Below are 26607 nucleotides of genomic sequence, written 5' to 3'. Positions count from 1 at the left end.
CAACAGAAAACTATATGTCATCACTGGAGTCTCAAATCCCTCTAGGGCCTTTTTTTGTAATGGAGACATGCCAAGTGAGCAGCCAATTGAGAGTGTGTGGCCTGAAACTTTCCCAGCAGCCACTTCTTACCCCAATCTAAACGTGCTTAATGAAGATTTACTCCTTTTAGGTGCCAGCCTCAAGTGGCCTACTGAGGAATTGCAGTTCAAGAAACAAATGGCTTTTTTATAAAGTGCTGCCATAAAAAAAGAACTGCGTCTTAGATTTGAATGTTTCACAGAGTATATGTCACAGGTTTCTTTGTTCTCTGGTTACAAGTACACAGAGTCAGAGATCACTTAAGGCAATTTATTCACACAGGCAAAAACAGTAAAAAAAATGCTGGGGGTGATGAAGGGGCACAGTCCACAACAAGGACGAAGTCTACCAGATCCTGAGAGGATCGGCCAAGAGGAGGACCGCGTCCACGCTCATACATGCATACTCTAGTTGCTCCCACTCGCTGTTCTCCGTATCCATCCACATGAAGGACGTTTCTCTGGACGGAGAGGAGCTGGTCAAGATCAGAAAACTCAACCTGGTGGATCTGGCGGGCAGTGAGAACATCGGGAGTTCTAGCGCTGTGGATAAGAGAGCCTGTGAGGTGGGAAACATCAACCAATCACTGCTGACGCTGGGACGAGTCATCACGGCACTGGTAGAGAAACGACCCCACGTCCTCTAACGAGTTGAAGCTGACCAGGATCCTGCAGACAACGCCAAAAAGTGTCACAGGTTTCTTTGTTCTCTGGTTACACAAGTACACGGAGTTAGAGATCACTTAAGGCAGGTTATTTACACAGGCAGATTTTTAAAAACAGTAAAAAATGCTGTGGGTGATGAAGGAGCACAGTCTTTTAAGAGTCTTTACCAGGGGTTCTTTTACTTCTCCTTTACTGCAGGCTCTCTCTGATCTGCTCTACTGTGTCTTTGTCAATTCCCCACTGCATGTTGCTCTGCCTCCTCCTTATCTATCTGGAAGGTGATTAGTGTTTGCAGGTGTGCCAGGTTGCTGCAGGGGGAGGTCCTTCAGCCACAGGAGAGAGAGGCACCTCAAAACAATGATTCAAACACAAAACAATTAAGGATAAATCAATACACTGCAAAACATAAAAAAGTCTCTCCTGGTGACTTTGTGACATATATATATATGTAATAAAGCTTCAAAGGCAGAGTATGCTTTCTCATAGGGTGGAGGACATGTTATGTAAGCTCCTGTAAGGAAAATATAAGGTAAGTGTGATGAACACTGGTGCTGTTGTTATACCCAAAAGAGGATATTACTTTGGCATAGTGGAAACGCACCCATTGACCCCCATGTTAAAAACTTTACAGCAGAAATAAATATGATTACCCCCTGCATGAAAATTTTGAGGGGGTATAATATTTATATAGCTTATTGTCATTTCAAAACCGCGACATTTACACCTGTGTGACCTTACACTTTTAATTTGAACATCTCAGAGGCGTAGGGGGGACCATGTGATCCCGTCTCTGTACCACCTTCGGAGTAACAGAGGCGTTATATTGGCGATAATGTTATAATACCGAAACACGCCTCTCACTTTAATCCGACAGTAATTGAATCATGTAAAGCAAAATGCAGAAAAACTTTGCTTGAGTTTGTAGAATCTACTTCTTCCACCATTATTGTTTTGACTGCACTTGCCGCTACACTCTCCTCCCACTTCCTTCCACAATGCTGGACTGCAATGTGAATTGCAATGTGAATTCACAGACTGGGGACGCCAGTATTAGGCAGAGCTTCATTACGAATGAAAAGGGGGTCATCATCAAAGACTTTTGGCACTCACAGGTGGTTCACTGGTGCATTTAGCCCACCTCAGCTCACTGCCACTCCACCTCTTTGCCCGTCTTTTGGGCTAGCCCGAAGCTAAATAGCTAAATATGTAAAAATATATATCTATGCTGGGAGCTAGAAGTCATTGGAAAAGGATGGCTCTGGAGCCACCCATTTCTGACACCTATGGGTGATGTCGTCGAGAGTGCATCCATATTTTAAACAGGATATGATCATAAGTGAAGATACTTTTGCATGAGTCTATGCATTCGTTTAAAAAAAAAAATCCTGCATAGTGCAGCTTTAAATCCTGGAAGTAAAAGTGTCCATTATGCAGAATCATGACATATATTTAAATACAGTATGTATTGTATATAATGTACTCGTCACTTTAATGTTGAAGCTGGCAAAGTTTAGTTTTTTTTACTGTTAAATCTATCATTTTATGTCAAATTATTTGTTGATTATCTCAATCTACAAACTAACTTAAGTTTAAAAATAAAAAGTGCAAATCAAATGTGGAGTAGTGTAAAAATGAAAATACTCAACTAAGGTACACGGTACCTCAAAATTGCACTTTTAAAAGCAAAGCATTGAACAAATCAAACAGTGCTGCATGGCAGAAGAGATCTAAATAGGGCTGTTTCCTGTTTAAATAAAAATGATAAAATAAAATGAAGTTAAATGATTGAGTTTCATGACAACAACAGAGACACAGTGAGGAGGGGAGCGGCGGGGTGACGTCATGGTGATCCACATCCCCAGCAGCAGGAGGGGCGAGGCGGCCAGCGAGCCGCTCTATGAGCCGCTCTACACCGGCATCATGGCTTCCTAACAGCAGGGGAAGCGACTGAGAGGAAAACAAGGCTTTCTGTTGAATCCCCAGGCAGATTATCGTCCTTCACAGAACCTGAGCTTGGGACAGAGGGGCTCGGCCTCCCTTTTTAGCCCCCCGCGGCCGCCCCTGGGATCCAGGATCCACTTTAATTTTTATTGGTGAATTTCCATTCGTGAACCGTGAAGATGGCCGACCCGGCGGAGTGCACCATCAAAGTGATGTGTCGTTTTAGGCCCCTGAACAGCTCCGAGGTGACCAGAGGCGACAGATACATTCCCAAGTTTCAAGGGGAAGAAAACATTTCAATCGGGGTGAGTTTTTTTGGTGCTGATGGAGCTTTAGCTACCTGTTTGACAGAGCCCTCTGGCACAGTCAGCAGTACGCCATTTCTGATTGTCTCGTAGCTCCGGTAGTTAGCACCTTAGCTTGTTAGCTTAGCGGTTAGCTCGGCTGACCTGCTCACCGCTGCGTTGTCCCGCTGGCCCTCAACTGAAGACAACAAAAACAAGCAATTACATTAAACTTGTTTCTCATTATGTCTGTAGTTCATGGAGTAGCGTTTATTTTAACATTTCTCAAAGCCAGCCAAGTCGACGTTGGCTTAAAATGTCACTTTTCTCAGTTGCCCTGTCATGGCTAGGAGCTGTCATTCAACAAAGCCACAAACACTCCGGCTGGTTAAGGGTTAAAATGTCGCCCGCAAATCCCAAACGCCATTCACTGCTCTTATTATCACGATATTAATGAATAAGCAGCCGTGCATCTGTAGCGATAAAGCTATTAATTATAAATAGTTTGCGTCAGCATAAACGTAAGCCAGCTTTGATTTAGTAGTGGCTAACAGACTGCTGGCTAGCAGGCTAGGCCAGCTGCTAGCTGACAGATTAGCCGGCCTTGGTTAGCTGGCTAGTTTTAATACTGTTGCTTAATTAAAGCTAACGTTAGCTAGCTGACCAGCTGGCTTCAACCCTTTTTGTAAACAAAGTTTAAAAACTAACCTGTTCTTGAGAAAGAAATAGCAAACAAAGACAGTGCAAATGTCAAAATGTTATTGGCAGTGGAAATGTCAAATTATATCAGGCCAGTAACACTCTGTTGGCCTTCAGTGACTGGACACTTTACAGTTAATAACCCAACAGCTTCTACATATTCAACATTTTGGATAAGTACTTTCTGTTAATGAGGACATTCAGGTTGGGATCAAACCAAAGTTTGTTGTCTGTGGGTTAATTAGCCCTCTAGTGATACAGATCCAGCACTCGATAAGGATAATGACATGGGCACAGTTTCCATTATGACAAAAGAAGGAAATGCCTTTACTAATGCAGTGCCATGTTACCTCCACTTTACTGAATAAACAAAGAATTTGCCCTGAGGTCCATTCACAAATGATGTGCACTTGATGCTTTGTCATCATGCGCCTTACAGTATGTCTTAGAAAGGAACTGTTTACACAACCTCTGTTCATGCCATTGCGTGCCTCTACACTATATCTTTAATGGCAGCAATTACAATCATGCACAAAGGGGAAAAGGTTTGTCTTTTTGTGATGACTTCAATAGGTAGAGAGCATAACAACAGCATAAAATCCAGGCAGACATCTCAAGTTCGTACATGCTAAACATGCAAAAAAAACAATGTGGTATCATAAAAAAAAATCATAAAAAAAAGAAAAGAAAAAATATCATGGTTAAACATTAGGTTTCCTTCACGACATTATCATTCTCTTTGTGGACTTTGCATCTTTGCTTACCTATGCGTTAAAATGGTTTACAAGGCAATAGAAACTGACATTCACAAAGTTGTAGGTTTCGGTCAAGTGGATATGAATTACATCCTCTTTGGAGTTGAACTACTAATTTAGGTGGTGAATTTAGAATACAACAGGACTATTCATTTTTTTGCCATGCATAACAGAGAAGACTGCTGTGGCTGTGGTGACTTCTTGAATAGTTTTGCTGACACTGACTTGAGGCCTTTAACTAATAGCAAGCACACTGTCTGTGCCCCTCAAGCATGATGTGGCCCAGCCCAAGTTCAGAGTGCCAGTCATGGTGCCAAAATACCAGTGCGCATTGTGAAGGGCGCAAGTGTTGCAGGCAGAGCCCAGTAACCTATGCTGGTGCATCTGCTTCGAGAAGTACAACACTTACAGTGCCCATAAGCAGCAGCACAGCCTCCTGGGTAATCCCCCTGTGTTTTCTCTCCTGGTAACCAGCTGTTCGACCAATCAGAGCAGACAGTTGGCCGGGCGCTGGGCGATCTCTCCGGGTGGGGAGGGTAATTATTATGGTGATGTACTTTGTTTTGCAGATGCTCTTATCCAGGGTGACTGACTCACTTAGCTCATATTTGTATCCGTTTGAAACAATCTAGGGTGTGGATCCTGTATTAGGGCTGAAGCCTCAACAGCATCGCTGAGCCAGTCATGGAGCTGACCACATTGCAAGTTGTAAAGGCATCAAACAAGCAGTTTCACCATTGCAGGCTTTGATGCTTGCAGATATTCATGTAGATATTCACTACACCAGTGACTTTGTTCTCCCAGAGCATATTCCTGCAGTACGCCCTTACTCAGCTGTGGCTTACTTAAAAGTCCTGCCAGTCTTTTACCGGAAAGGGAGGGAGACAAAGTTTCCAGATGAGGTGGTGTGGGTGTCTTAACTAGCTTGGTTTGCCAAGCTAGGCTTGCCAGCGTAGTGTGCAGCAGGTGAATTATTCATGCATCCATTACTTCCGTGTCACTTTTGCACATAAAAGATCAGGTCATTCCCCTCATGCTTTGCTGTCACATCTCTTATTTGCATGCAGCAGCCTGGGAAGCCCTGCAACAATACAACTCTGCCACATTTAGTTTAATTGTGGAGTTGTGTGAGATATGATAGGGAAGAAATGGATTAGAGAGATCAGTAAAAGTCCTCCTAACACATTTAAAAAAGTAAATAACATAGAAGCTAGTCACACCTCTTTCTCCTCTGCCAGCTCTGTACCAGGAAGCAAAATTGCTGAATAAACAAAATTGATAAAATGTGGAATGCTGACCTATTTTGCCTAGCAGCAGTAATCTAATTAGATTTCATGCATTTTACAATAAGGATCATGTGAATGCTGCAGAATAACCTTGGGCTGTGTGTTACTGGCTCTCCTGAATGGCTTAGCCTGGGCAAGTATCATAACAAAGATATCAGGAAGCATGAACGTGACAGAGCACTTATTAATACTTTAACAATGCTTTTCAATGTAATTACATTTTTAGCAAGTAATCCCATTAGGCAGAAGTGTAGGTAACGCGGCCAGCAGCGGCAGCAACAATGAGGGCTTTAAACTTGGGCTGGGCCATTGTTTGCTGACAACGTCTGGCAGGCTCGATAATAGCTCAATGCTCTTGTTCTGGACAGGGTTAATTGCCAGGATGTGGCTAGCTGGACTGAATTATCAACGTCTTAAGATGCTGCAGCTCTGTGTGCTTTAGATGTGACCGTCTGTCAGGGGGGATTATGAGACGGAGTGCAAACTGAGGACATCTCGGCTGTAGTAGTCTGAATCATTCTGGTACTGGTAAAGGTGCCTGTAGTTTTTAATGCCAGGCAGTGACACATTTGTAATTTCACCTTGAGTTATAATGTATCTACATGTAAAACTATCCCTAAACAAGACTACCCTAATCTGTGGTGAAACCACCTGTTTGTCAAAATTCTCAGATATTTTCAGCTCTTATAGGTGTTAACACCGAAAACTATTTAACTAACACTAAGACATGTATGTTTTATAACTTAGGGTATCACAGCAAATCTAATAGGGACTGTCTTGTTCTTAAACTCTTAATGCACCATACTTGAACCCCACCCATCATGCTGGAGATGAGATGAGTCAACTGGGACCTCAAACTCCCTTAAGACAGCATGCCATCTCGGTTGAACCTCAGAATTGCTTGTAGCATAAGTTTTATAACCCTGCGGTTGCCTTTTTAAATCCAGATATTGATTGCCATCTCACTGGAAGTGTGCTTTGAAGTTTTAACACACCCGTAGGATTTCACAATCAGCTTCACTTTTGCTTGTTTGAAGCCGGCTGGCTCTGTAGTCAGTCGTTAAAAGCTCTGGCTCTAGTTTAGTTCACTGTTAATGTTAAAAGGAGTTCAAATAGGATGGTAAAGTTGTACCAGGACAGTTGACTTTCCAGCAGAGGAGGAAATAGATTGAGAACATTAAAATTGTGACAGCTTTAGAGCGTCCTGGTGACAAGGCTGAACCATGTAATGTAGGGCCCGTGGTTTGAATCTGACAGGGGACCTTTGTTGCATGTCATCCCTTCTATTTTCCTGTCACCTCTCTGTTGTCGCTATCAAATAAGTGCAAACATGTCTGAGAAAATACTTGCCCATCAGAGAAGACATGTTTTGAAACCCTAGGTACAATTAGCAGTTAACAGTGGTCGATGACTGTCAGCAATCGCCGATGGTCCGTTGTCCAAACCCTAATTAGCAGTGAAATGTCTCAAGAGTCAGTAGGGACTGCCTGCATATGCTGTTTTTTTAATGTGTGCCTTTGTGAATAGATCTTTTTTTCTTCCCCTAAGCTATCACAGCAACCACTGCTCATGCTATATTGATTACAAACAAACTACTGTAACTGCCACTGGATAAGCAGAATGAATAACATCCTGACTATGAATAGATGTTTCTCAGACACCTATCTGATGCTTGATGTCAAACTAATGTTGAATCTCTTTTGTATTTGTTGGTTAATTAATTGGTGAAAGAAAGTCGCCCACACGGATCTCTTTACATATTGTTATTGAGGTTACACAATAATAGGTTTGTTTTTGAGCTATTGCCATTACTCACTGACCCTTTTTTTTTTTTTTTTAAATCTTCTCTTAATTTCAGGGCAAAGCGTACAGTTTTGACAGAGTGTTTCAGTCAAATACAACACAGGAACAAGTGTACAACGCCTGCGCCCAAAAGATTGTAAAAGGTAAGGTCTCACTTGTGTTTTTTCAGTATGTTTACACACCAGGCTTACTATTTAGATACATGTATACAATAATCATCCTCTTTTTATCCTGATTTAAATACAAAAACCTCCTGTGGTGTCTTGTAGATGTTCTGGAGGGATACAATGGAACGATTTTTGCTTACGGGCAGACATCATCTGGCAAAACACACACCATGGAGGTAAGGATGATTTCTCACAACTGGTGTGATTTTCCAGTAACGCTTACATCACTTCACATCATCACATTAACTTTGTTTGCTCTCTGTTTGCAGGGGAATCTCCATGACACAGATGCAATGGGCATTATCCCCAGGATAGTTCAAGATATCTTCAACTACATCTATTCCATGGATGAAAACTTGGAGTTTCATATCAAAGTAAGTAGTTAAAATAGGTAAACAGCTGAAAATGGAGGGCTATCCTCCAAATAGAAAGTTCAAATTCAGCTAATTTAAATTCCAGCTTCAGATAATGTGATATTCTGATGCTTATGGCTAACTAACACGATCAAATATGAGAGCTTGCAACAGACTACGTGCTTCCTGTTTTACAGTTTGCTATTACCAAGCATTTTTGTATAGATAATTTAAATTATGTGTAACATGTCATTTGGTGTTGCATCATATTCCCTGGCTGACTCTCCACTGTATTACAATACATGGTGTACAATTTTTGGAAATTTAGAGAAATAACGAAATTTAAACATATAAGTGGTGTGACCTTAACTTGATTCAGTATGTTTTGCTTTTTCTAACTCATGTTAACTTTAAAATATCTATCTTATTAAGCTTTCTGTCTCAAACATAAGAAACTAATGTCAAAACTCCTTTTTTTTCTGTGCCTCTTGAGTTTTCCCCTTTATGTAATTCTGACGCATGAATGTCATCTTTGTCTTTTGTGTATTTTTTAAAAACCTGTTCATGACTGTGCTGCTTTTTAAATTTTTTTTATCATCTGCAGTAAACAAGACAGCCTTCTCTGTGTGTGTTTTGATTCTCTGGGCTGATCTCTCAGCTGGATTGCAAAATAATGAGGTGCTTTCTCTCCTCACAGGTGTCATATTTTGAAATTTACTTAGACAAGATCCGGGACCTTTTGGATGGTAAGTGATGTGATGATGAAGTAAACACTTTACCTCTCATCTAGTGTCTAGTTTTACCAGACATTTGTAACAGAAGTGAAACAACAAGCTGTCAGAAAAATTAACGAGCATCTGTGTAAGGAACATGGAGGGAGACGTTAGATTTAAACACACTTTAATTGTCAGTTGTAAGGGTGCATACTATACATATACAACAACACATAAAACACATGATATTCTCAGCTGAGTCAAATAAGAGTCTAAGACAACTGTTTACACCTGAAAATTAAGGTATCTTTTTGTTTTATCCGTTATGTTTTACTTGAATCCTCTGAACAGAGACAGAGCAGTTTCACATCCTTTCACATTAGAGAAGAGAGAACTCAAAATTATATTTTGTGCAGTATAACACGATTATTGGAATTTATGAGTACAATATCTATTCTTAGTGTCCACAAGTGTTAGCAATATTGTAGGAAAAAAGCTGGTGTCACATGCTATACAAACTGAATATTTACATTTTTACAACTGCTCTTGTCCTCTCTGCTCTGTATAAATGCTGCTGCGCTTCAGTCCAAGTGTGACTGAGTTTGTGTCACATGACTGTTGCTCTCAGCTGAGTCACTCATGGTTTCCCAGTTGTTCTGCAGAGTGCAGAATTATGTTTTTATGGGATCTCCTTAGTGTAAAATGATAAATGAGACATGTAGAGTAAAGTGATTTTTGTGGAACTATCATTGGATCAAGATTAGATGAGGGGGGGGGGTGGTTCTGACAAAAGTTTGGCATTTCCCACTCCCCAAAAGAGAAAAACATATCTTTAAAACCCACCGGTGGTTTGTGAGATTTAGGTTCTTATATTACCCGGTACTGGTGCTGACTTGGTAACATTCATATGTATTTGTAGTTAATTTTAGTTTAACGAAAAGGAAATTTGAATACAGTATCCCACAGTACTTGTTATAATTGGCCAACAGGTCTATCACCTCTATTTCAAGGTATTTAAACCTGCTGAGTGGACATTTAGTAATTTGTACACTGTTAATTGGGCAATTAGGACATATTTCAAAAGTAGTTCACTGATGAGTCAATGTTCAAGAACATTTGAGATGTGTTGACCAGAGATGTTCCTCACCTGCAGTGGTTTTAGAAACTAAGGGTTAGAGCTGTGATACACCCACACTATGCCTTGTGTTCTTCATGCAAGCTCAATTTCTCTGATGCCTTTTTCTTCTCATCTCCAGTGTCAAAGACCAATTTGTCAGTGCATGAAGACAAAAACAGAGTACCGTATGTCAAGGTGAGACTTCACCTCCTGCCACATGTCAAGTGTCCAGTAAAGCTTGTTTGTGAAGATCAATAATCTCACTTCATATTCTGCTTTTCTTTAAAGGGCTGCACTGAGAGGTTTGTCTGCAGCCCAGATGAGGTCATGGACACGATTGATGAAGGAAAATCAAACAGACATGTAGCAGTTACAAGTACGTAACCCTGATATCTTGTAGTCTGTCACAAATCCATTCACAGTAATTTTTGCTGTTATCCTGATACGTTTTAACCACGCGGGTATCGTTTCTCCTGTAGACATGAACGAGCACAGCTCCAGGAGTCACAGTATCTTCCTGATAAACGTCAAACAGGAAAACACTCAAACAGAGCAGAAGCTCAGCGGCAAACTTTACCTGGTGGATCTGGCTGGCAGTGAAAAGGTACAGAAAACCTTTATACATAGTAGTAGATTTTTTGGGCTTTGGCATATTTATTATTTAGTGATAAAGTATTGGGATCCATATATTTTCTTTTGACTTGGGTTGGGTTCAGATTAAAGTGTGTTCTCAAACACTGAGACCTTGTTGGATTTGTTGTTTGTGATTATCAGGTCAGTAAAACAGGAGCAGAGGGAGCTGTGCTTGATGAAGCCAAGAACATCAACAAGTCTCTGTCTTCCTTGGGAAACGTCATCTCTGCTCTGGCTGAAGGAACGGTCAGTAACTTTATTTCAGATCTCTTTGGGATTATTTATTTTAATCTGTTGGTTAAATTAATGCTCGGTTCACACGTTCTTATGGATCCCACTACATTTCCTCCTTACACTTACCGCTTACCACACTTGACCCTAACCGAAAAGTAACGGTTACCCGAAAGTTAGCAAAACTAATGAGTGACATTAATGTTAAGCCACAAGGACGTAAGGCACCAACCGGACCAATCCTAGCCTCACAGGGGCGGGTCTTGTTAGGAAATGCACTTAGGATCCAAAACAATGCTCAGTTCTCAATACATGACTTTCAATGTTGTTACAATTCCCAATTCGGCATTAATTACATCCACCCACTGAGTTTTCAGTCAACAAAATCTGCTTGTGTGTTAACTGCTTGCCAAAATAATCGGAGCACACAACGTCAAATAGCCTCCTCAGTTATGACTTGACCAGTTTCTGACAAACAATGCATAATTTAAAAGGCTAAGTTATTTTTTAAACTGAGTCCATTGCATCCCCCTTCACATAATACGCAATGGAGCTACAGAAATACTTCTGTTACTTCCAAAAGACTTCAAAAATAGCTCAGCTAAGGACATGAACACACAGAGTCTATTAGCACACAAGCGGGTCTTTAGCGGTTGTTTACTACCAAGTCTGCTTACAGAGATTATCTTGTTTCTCCTCCCTTCTTGTCTGTATGTGCAGCACGTTGCCTACACGGGAAAGTGCTGCTTCGATAGTCAGTTTAGCAGCTTCTGTTGATTATAACGGACATGCTCTGCTGCGGCAGACTTGTTGCAGCCATACTGCGTCTGCACCCCATGTTCTTCAGCTGTACACAAGAGCGGATGATATGACCTTGTGAAATTTTAGCTGCAACCCTCATAAATCTGTAGCTGTGGTGCATAGCTGCTGAATGAATGTAGGGGAAACACTGACTTTTGTTGATGCTATAAATGCAACATATAAAGTAAAGTTCCTATTGCTTTCATCCACTCATTTGCAAGCACTGAGCCAATGCTAATTTGTCTCTGATCTCGAGCTAAACTTCTTCACTGTAGTGTGAACTGGGCTGAAGGAGATCCATTAGTTGAGTGTATTATGGTGGTGTTGTTCTGTGGATTTTGGTCTTTTAATTTGCATTGTAAGTTAAGTGAACGATCTAATGTGTTTCCTAATTGAGTTCTTGTGGCACAGTTAACTGTCTTGTCAGTTAAGCTTTAATCTTTGCTTCAGGAAATAATGACCCTAAATTTGTGTTTCCTATCGTCAAGCTTATCCAGCACCAAAAATGTTGGATCTTATATAACCTCAGGTGATGATTTTTCCCCCCAAATTTTTTATAGCATTTTGAAGTGACACACATTACTGTTAATGTAGAAAACAGAAGGAAAGTGTATAGTTTAGCAGCTGCACAGCCCAGAGCAGGTGCATCTGGAAAACCTTCATCTTTTTCAGTGATCTTACTGTGAAAGTACCATTTTACACCATCTACAGGTCCTTTGTGCTGCAATCATAACACAAGCAGATAAAAACTTACCTCCCAGCAATGTTTTGCTTCAGTTGGTTCTTAGTGATTTCACACTCTCACTTTGATCAACAATTGGTTTGTTCTTTGGCTCCTTCGCTCTGTAAACAACCTGGGGCGGACAGCCTGTGATGGTCCCAAACAAGTGAACTATTGTACAGAGATGTCTCTCTCCTGACGAGCATCCTGGTGTCTAAAGATTTACAGCACAGTGCTGCAGCTTAGCTGTTTGTATCCATACTAATAATATATCAAGTTAGCATTGCACTTCAGCTTTGTTTTTTATTGAACTGATTAACTGTAACTGGAGACATTGAATCCTGTTGGCATCACAGGCCTCTTCTTCAGTTTCAGAATGTTTAAGTGTATTATCCTAACAAAGATATATTTTTTTCCTCTGCCTAATTCTGGGGTTTGTCATGTAGAGTGTTTGCATTTCAAATCAAGGGTCTCTGTAACGTGGTGATATGTCTCAGTCAAAATTCACTTTGTCATTATTTTTACTTTTTAATGATGGATAGAGAAAAGTGATGGTCAAGCATGTCTTTTTAGATTTTCCACTGCACTATGTCAATTTATGTTCTTCTCATATTGTATATTTTCCTGTGTATACCAGGCCTACATCCCATACCGAGACAGCAAGATGACCCGTATCCTGCAGGACTCGCTGGGTGGTAACTGTCGAACCACCATTGTCATCTGCTGCTCGCCTTCCTCCTATAACGAGGCCGAAACCAAATCCACCCTCATGTTCGGACAAAGGTTGGTAGGCCATTGAAAACAAACCCCGCTGCTGCTTTATGTAACTTCTTCTGTTATTATATAAATATATTTGAATTGAGATCCCTATGGAAAAAATGCAGTCTTCAAAAAGTTGCTCTGGTGTCCTTCAAAGGCAAACATTTCATCGTAAAAAAACCTACTATAAAATGATATATTGTTATTTTCTTCCATCGCAGAGTTGTTTTTTTTAACATCACAACATCACTCCTGATTGTAATAAGCAAATATCCATTCATTTTCAGACTTTTTTTCACAGTGTGGTATATGTCAATGTTAAGCAAGTTAGATTTTTATTTTTTGTGCAGTGTCAAATATAAACAAAAACACTGTTACCTCAGAGGACAAAAAAATCCCTAAAACTGCTATATAAATAATATAAATTAATGGTATTTTAACTTTTAACCCTTTAAATGTTACATAATGCAACTTTTTAATTAAAAAAACTAAACAAACAAATACATAATAATCATTTAATAATTATTATCACAGTTGGTCCAGTCCATGTTTGGTTGCTGATACATCATGTCCCTTTTTTTTTTTAAGGAATAAAGGAGCATAAAATGTCCTTATTAGATTCCTTTTCAGTGAAACAAAACCTGTTTATTTCTTCCTCCAGAGCAAAGACCATTAAGAACACGGTCACTGTCAACGTTGAGCTGACGGCAGAGCAGTGGAAGCAGAAATATGAGAGAGAGAAGGAGAAGAATAAGACCCTGAGGAACACCGTCAACTGGCTGGAGAACGAGCTCAACCGCTGGAGGAATGGTGAGGATGTAGACTGTAACTTATTTTATTGTGTCATGAAACAATGCTACACAACCTGTTTTATCCAGATTCTGCAGTTTAGGTTCCAATGTAGGTTGCAAAATATTTTGTCATACATTCTTACTACAGGAAAGTACTCCTCTCTGTATGTGTAATACACCAATACATTGGTGTGATGGTCATTTTTACTGGTTACAGTCTGCTCACTGCATTTAATTTAAAGGGCTGGTTTTGCTCTACATTATTTGTTTATCTAAACCTATTAACGGATGCAAACTTAACGTGTGTGTGTCTCATACCCCAGGTGAGAGTGTGCCAGTCGAGGAGCAGTTTGACAAGGAGAAGGCTAACGCCGAGGTGCAGGCCCTGGACAACATAATCAACGAAAAGCAGGTCTCCACACCCAATGTGCCGGGTGTTCGTCTCACAGACGTGGAGAAGGACAAGTGTGAGGCTGAGCTGGCCAAACTTTACAAACAGCTGGATGATAAGGTGAGTGAGGGCAGGATGTATGAATGGGTAAATGTGGCTTTGTAGTCTTGGAACATTAGGTTTTATACACTCCTGACTCATTGAAACAATAGTATGTAATAGTGTATTTCAGCATAAAATCTGCAAACACTGAAAGTGTTGTAGGTTGAAGGGAAACCTCTCTGAATAATGTCATACCGAGGTAACTAAAGAGTGATTAACAAGATTGAGTCCTTCAGATATTCTTCTGCCTCAAGCCTCCTGGTTTCCATTCAATTCATCTTTAAATAATATCAGAGAGAAGTAAGGCAACTGTTGCTGTTGGTCTTAGGCTCGTTTGCTCACAGATGTGGAGATTATTCTTAAAATTTCTCTTAAGTAAATGTTAATCCATAGAGGTCCCCTACTGTTAGATGTCCCGCTGGCTGGTCTCACAAAACTCATTGATGCTAGAGCCTGAAGAGAGAGGGGGACTTTGATGTTTCTTTCAGAGACTTTCACATTTATTTTTATTTAATAACATTTTCTTTCATTCACCTGGCTGTTATATATATATGTGTGTGTGTGTCACTATTTCTTCTAAACAAATTCAGATATTTCAAAAGAGAAAGCAAATAAAAACGGCGTTCCTTTTTATTTTTTTCAGCACTTTTTTAAATTCGTCAGCGGTTTATAATTTCCAGTAATACCTGTGGTGCTTGATGTGAATGCTAATGTCGCTATGTGTCTCCTTACTTTACCAGGATGAGGAAATCAACCAGCAGAGCCAGCTGGCTGAGAAGCTGAAGCAGCAGATGCTGGACCAGGATGAGGTGAGTAGTGGAGGTCCAGCAGGTGGAGGGGAGGCGCAGGTGCAGCGTGAACTCTTGATCTTTGTAGTTTCAGAGGTGTGAGGTAACACAGAAAGCTATAACAGCTGTCAGGTTGTATTTGTATTATACTTACTCCTTTCCTGTTGTCTCACGTAGGACTACAATCCCTTAATTATAGTGGGAGTTGCTAATATGCTAATTTTGTCTGGTAGTTTATTTGTTATTTAATCTTTTTTAGTAGCAAGCTTTTTTTGCACACTTTATACTACAGTCCAAGCCTGTATGAAAGTCCTTGTTTAAATGAGGTTCCTATTGTAAGAACAGATGCATACATCTGTCTATCAAATAAAAAAAAAAAGGTCAGCAGGGAGGAAAGCTTTTGTTTGATAACAGATCAAAAATGCAAATCTCTTCCACGTCTTTATTGTAACAAACACAAACAAACAAACATGAAAGTAATTCCTGTGTCCCCAGTGCATTTGAAAACATAATTACACTTCTCTCCCCCCGCTCGCAGCTTCTAGCCTCCTCCCGCCGCGATCACGAGAACCTCCAGGCGGAGCTGAACCGCTTGCAGGCAGAGAACGAGGCCTCCAAGGACGAGGTGAAGGAGGTGCTGCAGGCTCTGGAGGAGCTGGCCGTCAACTATGACCAGAAGAGCCAGGAGGTGGAGGATAAGACCAAGGAGTTCGAGGCCATCAGCGAGGAGCTTAGCCAGAAATCGGTGAGCTGGGGACAGATATCAGCAAGACCAAAGTCACTGTGATGCTTTAATTCAGTCATATGCCTTTTGTTTGTCCTTCGTGTGGGCTATGTTAATATGCAGCACGCAACACTATAATTACAACCTGCAGGGATGAAAACAACTACAGACACACACGCAGACTTGCATGCACACATTTACTGCTGCTACAGGTCCTTTCACAATTTAAAGTCATTCAGTGGTTGGTTTTATTCCATTCATTCATGATGCACAACATGATAGATTTATATAAGAGGAAACCTCACTTACATTAATCACAAAACCGTTCAATTCAGGTCTTTATTGTCTCTCAAAACTTAATTTAGTCCAGAAACACAACATAAGAGAGGACATGAGACATTAACGGTAACAGCAAACAATCGTATTTGTCGTTAACGTATTGTATAACGTTATTATACATTATTGTATAATACATCTACATTGTACATAGATACATCTATTAATTTGTCAACTATAAAGTTATCTTTGGAGAAGTAGTTCTACATATTTCACCTGTTTGCTGTCAGCCGTCTGTAGGTGATAAAAGACAGATGTTTTTATTTTTCCAGCGCTCTGTTGGAGAAAACATGTGACAACACAATGCTCAGTGGAAATTAAGCGTGTTTATTACACTTGGAACAAAGGAAAATTTAACTTTTTAATTCTAAGTGGAACTTAAAATGAGAATCTTTGGAGAAATGTAACTTCATGAACATCATAAGTATGTGAAACAAAAGAAGTAGTTAAAGTTAGACTCTACACTGTTCTCTGCTCCCAAAATGTAATTTCCATTTCTGTTGCCATTGAAAACATTTATTTGAACATATCTCTGTCCTCCTGCAGTCCATCCTGTCGTCTCTGGACTCTGAGCTCCAGAAGCTGAAGGAGATGTCCAACCACCAGAAGAAGAGGGTGACTGAGATGATGTCTTCACTGCTCAAAGACCTCGCCGAGATTGGCATCGCAGTAGGCAGCAATGACATCAAGGTACTGCCAGGGCTTGTGTGTGTCATTAGCAACATCAGAATCTAGGGAAAGAAGAAGGAATTGTTTTGGATGATGAGATAAAATCATTTTACAGGATGTTGTAGTGATATAAAAATATTTTAAGGCCCAGTGACCATCATGATACATATTCAGATATTGTATGCATGAACACCTGGTTCTTTCTTCTGTCTCTTCAACTCTGTTTCCTCCATGTGGTCATCTTTCCTCTTCTGCACTTCCAGCAACATGAGGGCAGCGGCCTGATAGATGAGGAGTTCACTGTGGCCCGTCTGTACATCAGCAAGATGAAGTCAGAAGTGAAGACCATGGTGAAACGCTGCAAGCAGCTGGAGGGCACCCAGTCAGAGAGCAACAAGAAGATGGACGAGAACGAGAAGGAGCTGGCTGCCTGCCAGCTGCGCATCTCACAAGTGTGTACAAAATTGTGTGAATATAAAAAAAAAAAGACTTCCGCTTTCTTAATCCTCATAAGGAATCGTATGCATAAACATCTGTATTATTTCTTCTCTCTCCAGCACGAGGCTAAAATCAAGTCCCTGACTGAGTACCTGCAGAACGTGGAGCAGAAGAAGAGGCAGCTGGAGGAGAATGTGGACTCTCTCAATGAGGAACTTGTCAAGATCAGCGCTCAGGGTATGTCGCTGTTAGAGGGCAGAGCATGAGATGAAGCACCAGCAATCACTTCCAGTCCCTTTAAATACTGCTGGAGGCAGTTAAATCATAACAGGAGCTGTGGTATAAAAGTTAAATCGCCTGTCAGGAACTTAAACCTCACAATATCTATCGAACCCAAAAGCCTGTCCACAGTTGGATTTCAATAACTGTTTCTGAGTAGTTACAAAGCTCCATTTTTTTAAGAACTTTGGATTGGTTATAACACAAGATTTATAGTTCCAGTCATTGGTTCCTGATCCTCAAGTATTAATCTACCGTATCTAGTTTATAGTGTTCAGAACATGGCAGATCAGAGCAAGCGATAAAAAAAAAAAGAAACTGTGCCCAAGAAAAAAAAGCACCTGACATCATGCACTCTTTATCCACTGTCCGATCAGGTGAATTGAGCAGCAAAACTGTCCCAGACTCATTGTGAAATAAGCCTTGAACCGACCATGCCGGGTTTGTGCTGGCTGAATTTGAGTTGCTACAGCTTCTAACTAAGGGTCCGTCTCCAGAGCTGCCGTCCACTTAGCTCCCAGCGAAGTATCCTAGCAGTGGGGAATGAGGCAGAGCAACCACAGAGTGCTCTAGCTTGCTAATTTGTGTCTCATTTGTAGTCTGATAAAGGGTAAATTCATCAAATTCAGTGCTACAGATCCATATCCTTTTTTTCCACATTACTTTAGCTGTCATATTTTGCGGGGTCACGCATGAGCACAATTTCCTTTGGAACGTTGCCGTCTATGCTTTTGCCACTTTGCATTAGAGGAAAATTCTGTTTTTGTGCTTTTGTTTATTTGGTTGTCATGACTTCGCGAGTGATTGACATACTGTCACTCTTCCAGTCGCTCATCCACAAAGTGGAGAGAGAGCGGACGACCTTTCCTTTGAGTTCAATGGAGCGTACAGCACTGCAGAGTCGTGTAATTGCAACTCCATGACATTTCATAAAATTATGAAGCAGTGGTGGCAATAATTATGTACATAACAGACACACTGAAGTGGAAACAAAACCCAACTCAACTAACTAATTTTCATATTTTTAGGGTTCAGTGAACACAGACTCGCTCTACTCCATCTCATGACAATGAATCCTGTGTTTTATGTTTTACAGAGAAAGTTCATGCTATGGAGAAAGAGAATGAGATCCAGACTGCAAATGAAGTCAAGGTATGTTCCCCAGTCCCATTAAACAGCTGCCATATGTGAACACTACTCAACATTTCTGTCTTGTTGCCATCAGCATTTTAAACTTTGACTTGCAGAAAATTGTTTCTAAATATAAACGCTTTGTGTAGATCTTTTACCACAAACAAGGTATAAAGAAGCTGGAAAGTGTAAATGTTGGAGTTGTCAACTAACAGTATGTCAAACAAATTGTACGCAAATGTTTGTTTGTGTGTGTTCAGGAAGCGGTGGAGAAGCAGATCCACTCCCACCGTGAAGCTCATCAGAAGCAGATCAGCAGCCTAAGAGACGAGCTGGACAACAAGGAGAAACTCATCACTGAGCTGCAGGAGTAAGACTCACATTTCTGGTTTCAGTCTTTGCTTCATTAGGAAGGAAATGCTTCATGATGAGATTTTGATGTAGTTATGAGATTTAAAAAAATACGTAGCTAAAAATATTTTTTATTCCAAATGTTATTGCGATAAAGAATACTTGCCGTTTATACAGTTATACAGATTCAGTCAGTAGGCTCATATTAACCTGACACTCTATTGTCTCTTCCAGTCTGAACCAGAAGATCATGTTGGAGCAGGAGAGGCTCAGAGTGGAGCACGAGAAACTCAAATCCACCGACCAGGAGAAGAGCCGCAAACTGCATGAGCTCACGTATGTTTTTATCAAACACGCCAATACATGACCAGTGAGGGCAGATCTGACCTGTTATCACTAACCAATCTGCAGTTATAACCAAATCAATTTATTAATAGCTCTGACTATAACTGACCTGACTCAATGATACAGCTTGTGAGAATCAGGTAAATATCCTTAACTAGGACTTAATTGTGTGCTGTAATGCCCTGCAGTTTGCCTCAATGACTTACTTTTGTACTGGTCATCCAGACTCTATTATTAGCTTGCACACAAATAAGTCATGACAACGTTTGCATACAACATCCGCTGTCACCCACCAACACAGAAGCTCCCATTCTGTTTGTTTTACACCTTCACAATGATTATTTCTCACTAACAATATTTTTTTTCCTGATGAATGTTGAATGTCTCAACAGACATGTTGCTGGAGAATATTTGCTAAACACGGTGCTAATACTAACATAACTTGACAAGTAAATAATAACTAACAAGTCCTTGACGCTTAATGACGGTCCACATTTACAGAGGCACATATATTTTACTTTTAGCCCAACCTTCGGAAAATGAAAGAAACCATGGATAGAGCTAGCTAACGTTAGCCCTCCTCAGTACCATTAAATATAATTTCTATTTTAATTTCTGGTCAGTTATTGATAACAGAGATCCTCAAATACATGTAACATACTGCTGGCTTGGGACAGACCCTTCCTTCATTTATAAATTCTTTGAAATAAACTAGGACACATGGAATGTGTGTTTAAAATTGTGAAATGATGAATTGTTGTTTTTGTTTTCAGTGTGATGCAGGACAGAAGGGAGCAAGCCAGACAGGACCTGAAGGGTCTAGAGGAGACAGTGGTGAGTTCATCTCAATCAACTAACGATAAAAAGCTCTTATTGTGGGTCTTGTGAAATTTCTTCTAAAAATGTTGAGAGTTGACAGACCCTGTGTGAATTAGAAGTAAGATTTAAGAAATAGAGAGATTCAAGTTATACAACAGATAAGACAAAAGTCAATACAGAAATTAAGAAAAACACAATAATGAAACACTACACACAACCCTACACTGATCATACCCTAACGTCCATCATCATGTTCATGTTTGTATCAAATATTTGTAGTAGAAGTATTTCTTTAATCAGAATGCCAAAAGGGAGAAATCAGAGAAACAAACATCAAACCAGTAATTCCCACTCCAATTCTTTTAAAAAGTTGTTTTTCCTCCTGCTAGTATTGCCAGTAAATTCAATCTTGAGTTTGTTTGATCTAAATGTATGTCTGCTGCTGATATCTTCAATTCTCAGATTAAAAAATGACTATTTCACTTTGTTCAAATCATCTTACTCAAGCTATTTTTCCTGATATTAATTGTCTTTTTTCCATTCAAGGCAAAGGAACTGCAGACTCTGCACAATTTGAGGAAGCTCTTTGTCCAGGATTTGGCTACCAGAGTGAAAAAGGTAAATACTATGATTATAGATGTCCATCGTCGGTTGACAAGAAAATATCTTTAATTGCATATAGTGGAATTTGTTCAGCATCAAGTGCATAATAGAGGCAGAACTACTGTGTCATTTTCTCATCAAAGAGCAATAATGTTAGGATGAAGTGTCTGATACTGGAAAGGTATTACAATACTGTACTGTTAAAAGAACACTAAACCAAAGTTTATTACTACCAGAAGCTGACTTTAAGTTAAGAGCCGGGGCTTTTTCCTATGAGTTGTCTCAATGTGGTGATTTTTCCAGTTTTTCCCTCATAAACTTTTTACAGAACATCATCTGCATTTATTATTTTGTGGGTTTTGGTTTGGGACAGTGTCTGTGCTGTCTTTTGTGCTGCAGTACCACTCCCATCCTGAACTGTTACTAATGCACTGGTGGGGGCGCTGTTTTGCAAAAAGTCATATTAAACACTGTTTAGTAAGTGACACCAGGTTGAAAATCTGAAGTTAACTGTCAAAGAAGGTTTAGAGGACATCAGATTATTGTATCGTAAAGATGTTTCTGTCATATTTTATTCCAGTAGTTTTTCTAATGTTTTATGTTTTTGCTGTGGTAATGTTTCAGTATCAGTTTGGAGATATTTAGGCGGGCTATTTTTGTCAAAGTCATAATTTTAGAAGCATGACAACAAAATTAGGATGACTGAAGCGCTATAAGTGGATTAAAGGATTTTAATGCTGTGATTATTTAAGTTTTAATGCGTGTGTATTATTCATCATCCAGAGCGCTGAGATGGACTCCGACGACACAGGCGGCAGCGCTGCACAGAAACAGAAAATCTCCTTTCTTGAGAACAATCTTGAACAGCTCACCAAGGTTCACAAACAGGTAGGATTTGAATAAAGCTTCCAGATTATCACTGTCACATTACCCTTCTCTGACTGATCTCCTTCCCTATTCTTCTTGCTGCTCTCTATTCATCGTACTCTCTGCCTTTTTATTTCAGTTTGTTCTACAATATTGTCCTAGCTGTCATTATCTTTGCTTAATCATGCTTCCCCACCTATGGGTTAACGTTGAATGGTAGATAAAAGAAGTGATTTTAACACGATGCAACCTGTCCCACAGCTGGTACGTGACAATGCAGACCTGCGCTGTGAGCTTCCTAAACTGGAAAAACGTCTTCGTGCTACAGCTGAACGGGTCAAGGCCCTGGAGTCTGCTCTGAAGGAGGCCAAGGAGAACGCCGCACGCGACCGCAAGCGCTACCAGCAGGAGGTGGACCGCATCAAGGAGGCCGTCAGGGCCAAGAACATGGCCAGGAGGGGGCATTCGGCCCAGATCGGTCAGTAGAAACATTCCTGTCATTCCACTATGATACAGATCATTTACGTTATTGCACATTTCTTCTTTCTAGCCACATTCAGAAGTGACTTGGTCCCAAAATTTGTTTTTATGAGTGGAGAAGTAACCGAGGAGTAAATTGGTTTTTTTTTTAACTTGAAATGACAAGACTGGAGTATAATTGAAAACGGCAAACCAGAAGCTTTGTAAGAGCTGATGTTTTTGTTAAAATTCTCAACCACTTACTTGAATAGAAGTTGTTTTCTCATTAGATTGACAGGAGATCGCGGTCTAATTTGCGTTTTGTCGACAATGAAATGCAAATTTCCCTGACAGTGCTAAAACATCATCTGTTCATCTGAAACGGCCTGTCCTCAAACCCCTCTTTCTCCTCTCCACAGCCAAGCCCATCCGGCCCGGGCAGCAGCCGGTGGCGTCTCCCACCCACCCCAACATCAACCGCAGCGGAGGAGGCTTCTACCAGAACAGCCAGACGGTGTCCATCAGGGGAGGGGGCACTGCTGGCAGCAAGCCAGACAAAAAGTAAGAATAACACCGCTCTTTCTTTTCAGCCAGATAACGAGATGAAGTATGGAAACATTAAAATGACAGCTTAGGTGATCGCAAAGAACCAAGAGAAGCATTTAATACTGTAGGTTTCCGTATGATGAATTATCTTCATTAATGTCCTAACTGCGTTTCTGGATGGAAGACTTTGTTAGAAGTCACGCTGCCACACTGTCTTTATTTCTGTGTTTTTTTAGTCTGTATCTTCACTATGATCCATCCAATTAAGGCCACATGTCATAACATCTTACAAGAAATCTCTAAAGATATAATAAAACCACACATAGCTTCCCTATCTTCAGTTACATGTTTTTTTAGTGGACCGCATCTGGTGACTACAGAGTGAAGGAGCCAAATTAATATATAATACCTTTATTCATATACATAGACTCTGTATTTCACATTGTCATATTAATTGGGATGCTAATTTTGGTTTAGAAGTTGAAAAGTGAAGTTTTACTCCATTATTAAAAGCCATAAACTTAAAAAAATATATGAATAAGATTCAATAAATGGAGAGATTCAGTTCATACCACAAATAGGACAACATCATTACAAAGTATTTCTTTAATCAATTTGGAATCCAGCTTTTAGTTTACTTTGTGATAATCAGATTTTCCTTGATTGTGACTCAGCAGACGCACGAATGAAAAATCTACCTTCTTGTTTGCGTGAACTAAAATGAGTTTGACTTGTCTTGATGGATAGTAGCAGTTGTAATTGCAGAAACTGTGTGACATTCACCAACAACATCTTTTCTTTCTGTTTATCTGCAGCTGAAGAGCAGCGGGACAGAAGGACAACACCACAGAAGAAGCCAATATCACCCCCCGCCCACCCCGACAACCTGTCATTCCATTACAGCGAACAGGCTCCTCGTCGCTGCTTTGGAGCCACGAAGGAGTTTCTGAATTATAAATATATATATATAAATATTCCTGGCCTGTACAGCTCCAAGCCCCCCTCACCTCCACCCACTCCCCCCACTTCCCCTAATTCTCATCATGACTTATCTCTTTTTCTCGTACTGGATATAATAAAAAAAAATAATTTACAAAAGGCAAGATAATATTGTTATCCACCGAACCAAACGCAGTCTGGAGCGCAGCCTCGGCGAGCGAAACCAGCCAACACCTCAAAATGTGTAGAGCTTCGGTTTCGTTTTTGTTTTGCACAGTCTGTCGTCATCCGTCGTCGTCGTGCGAGTAGTTCTGCACTGTGCCATGCTGAATGTAAAAGGGTAGCAAGATCCAGAAAAAATAAAAACAAACGAATAAAAACACACAAAAAAAGACAAAAACAGAGACCCTACCACGAGAAATAGCTTGACCCAATAGGCTAACCTCTGTACATTTCATCATTACTATTATTGGTTGTTAACCACACTTTTCTCTGAATAGATTTTACATGCTACTTTAAGGGAAAAAAATACAAAAAAACTGTATGGTTTTGAATTGACTAGATGGCGTCGAGCACTACTGTTCTGTCCGGTCTTGTACAGATGTAAAATTGGCACTACTGCACATGCTTCCCCCGGAGAGAGCGAGAGAAAACGAGGGAGACAGCAAGGGGAACGGCTAAAAAGAAGGATAAAATAAATATAAAGCCACGACGTGCGACAGTGTACTGTAGATGTATTTAACTAAATACCTGTGGAGGCCAATTGTTTTTATCATTAAGTTAAAAATAAAACCTATACTCGTTATTGGTGACTTCATGAGAAGGATGTAAGGAATGTAGTAGGAAGGAAGAGAATGATCCGGTTAACACAACAAACTTCCACCTTTTTAGCATAGCCTATGCTAAGTAGCTAAATGTACTGTTTTTACTTCTCTCAGTGGTAAATGCTGTTTTAATGGGCGCTATTTATATCTCTCTGCACATTGGAGCACATAGTCTGCAGGCATATAGACTGAGATAGCACACCACACAATGCTTGTCCTGTCCTAGCTGGGTCACTCATCTCCAGGACCTATTTTCTTTTTTTTTTTTTTTTTTTTAGCTGTAACTGTTTCCTGCCGTATCATTTTCTTTTCAAGGGTGCCTCGCCTCAGTTGTTTTTTTGGTCCTCCCTCCCCTCACACTTTTTTTTTCTTAGAGATTTAGAACCTGTGATGTCAGTATCCGTATTTGGTTGTAAATTTGCAGAAAAAGCAATGCTGGGTTTAATGTACTGTATCTCTTTCATTGTTTCCATAGATCGTATAGATGCATAATTTGAAGGGGTGTGTTGGGCGGGGGTGTCAGTCGATGCGTCGGACCCTTGCCGCTGATCAGCCAGTCAGGAGAGCAGGGTCTTAAAATTGCACAACAATCTTCTGTCATCATCTGTAGGAGGGTTTTATTTAACTAAATCTAGTCGGGGTGTAGGATTTATTTTGTGTTTTATTGTCTTTTTGTTGTGTTTTAATTCCCATCACAGCTTGTTTTTGTTTTTTTAAACCCTGTGAAGCCCCACTGCATTGGCAAAGAGCTTGTTGTGATTGTAACCCCAGCGTGAGAACACTAACATCTAGTGCAAGTGCAATATACTGTAAAATACACTGTATATCAGTCAACTGGCAGGTGTGATTAGGGTGTGCTTGCAGCGATTATCCTGCCACATGGAGTCAAAAGTCCTGCCCCTCTTCCTTGTTGGCTTCTGTTTCGCTAATTTTGGTTCGTAGCGTATTTTCTCAACAAACTTTTTCTTTAATCGCCATTTCTGAAAAGCTGATATAACAGTTTTTCTGGACCACATTCTAAGGTAAATATCTACTTTTGTACTAGACGGTGAACTACCTGTCGTCCCTGTCCAGTGCAGTTTAAGTAGTAGATGTTTAAATAAGCTTTTGAGAAATACAGATTAAAGAAACTTTCTATGTTTTCGGCTGAGATTAGTTGAACAAATCTAGCTTGAAAAGGGGGGAGGATTTCAACTTTCTCGCTCAAGATGTCACACTAAAACTTGTCATCTTGTAACAGGAAAGTTGGGTTTAATATTAGCACTTCTTCACAATACCTGCACTCAGAAAAAAACAACAAACACTCCATTATGTGGCTGTTTTTGACTGGAGGAGGGAGACGTTTCCAAAGCCCTGTAAATGGAACTGGCAAATAATTTAAGGAGTAATAATTGCTTTCTGCAAGCTGCAGGGAGGAGTAGCTCCCATGTATCTATGACAGGACAGTGTTTGGTGTCTATCGAGACGTTTTATTCCCTCTGTGTAATCTTCTAGATTAGTTAAGACTTTGCAGCATGGACCTCAAAATGTTTATCCTTTGACCTTCCACCAAAACTGGATATGTAATGGGGAAAATTGTTAATAAAACAGCAAAGAATATAAACAGGTGTTTACCTCAATTGGATTTTTGCAATGATTCTAAATTAAAGTGTAGCCACTTTTTTATTACTGTGTAATAGTTGGTCAATTTTTAAAGGACAGTTTTGAGGATCCATCAGTGGACAAAGTACTGGATCATTCCTGGAGAACTGGGGCACAAATAGCAGGGCTCTGATATGGACGGAGATGGGAAGTTCATGAGATCACAGTTTTGGATTGATTGCATGATGTAAATGTATGTGTGATTAAATAATTATGAGAAAACGTGCATCTCTCCTTGCATTTGTCGGCATCATTTAAGACCTTTAATGCTGAACTGGTACTGAGGTTAAAGTGTATTTTCTGAAATCTGATACTGTTAATCTTAAGAAAACTATTGTATTTCTATGTACATTTGGTTTGATACTTTTTTAGTGGTTCAACACATTTGGACTGAAGAGGAATATCCAAACCTTTTTTTTTTTTTAAATGTATCCTTTCTTTAACCAGAAAGGTCTGATGAAGAGACAACAGCTCTTCTGTCAGGGTTTAGATATAGTACAAGTACAAATGGGGATAAATAACAGACACAAAACATACAGATATCAGAAGATAAAATA

General features: G+C 40.0%; 1 protein-coding gene and 1 long non-coding RNA gene across 2 annotated transcripts; one reads left to right on the top strand and one right to left on the bottom strand.

Annotated features, from left to right (window-relative positions):
* Window positions 1-356: 356 nt before the first annotated feature.
* On the bottom strand, window positions 357-986 carry LOC131980904 (uncharacterized). Its single transcript, XR_009395258.1, has 2 exons — window positions 912-986; window positions 357-747 (listed from the first exon to the last, which is right to left on the bottom strand). It is a non-coding gene; the product is annotated as an uncharacterized LOC131980904 (long non-coding RNA).
* A 1655-nt stretch (window positions 987-2641) lies between these two features.
* Window positions 2642-26272, top strand: LOC131979989 (kinesin-1 heavy chain). Its single transcript, XM_059344090.1, has 26 exons — window positions 2642-2990; window positions 7568-7655; window positions 7782-7855; window positions 7949-8053; window positions 8730-8778; window positions 10002-10057; window positions 10151-10238; window positions 10342-10466; window positions 10637-10741; window positions 12886-13031; window positions 13669-13817; window positions 14122-14309; window positions 15032-15100; window positions 15618-15824; window positions 16686-16829; window positions 17072-17260; window positions 17366-17483; window positions 18622-18677; window positions 18917-19026; window positions 19242-19343; window positions 20126-20186; window positions 20718-20789; window positions 21558-21662; window positions 21903-22119; window positions 22520-22661; window positions 23462-26272. Exons 1-26 carry the CDS (start codon window positions 2865-2867, stop codon window positions 23463-23465), a joined length of 2895 nt encoding a protein of 964 aa, XP_059200073.1. The 5' UTR covers window positions 2642-2864; the 3' UTR covers window positions 23466-26272.
* Window positions 26273-26607: the final 335 nt, after the last annotated feature.

Source organism: Centropristis striata, chromosome 11 (genome assembly GCF_030273125.1).
Source record: "Centropristis striata isolate RG_2023a ecotype Rhode Island chromosome 11, C.striata_1.0, whole genome shotgun sequence".
Classification (NCBI taxonomy): domain Eukaryota; kingdom Metazoa; phylum Chordata; class Actinopteri; order Perciformes; family Serranidae; genus Centropristis; species Centropristis striata.
This window is presented reverse-complemented; position numbering and strand designations above follow the sequence as displayed.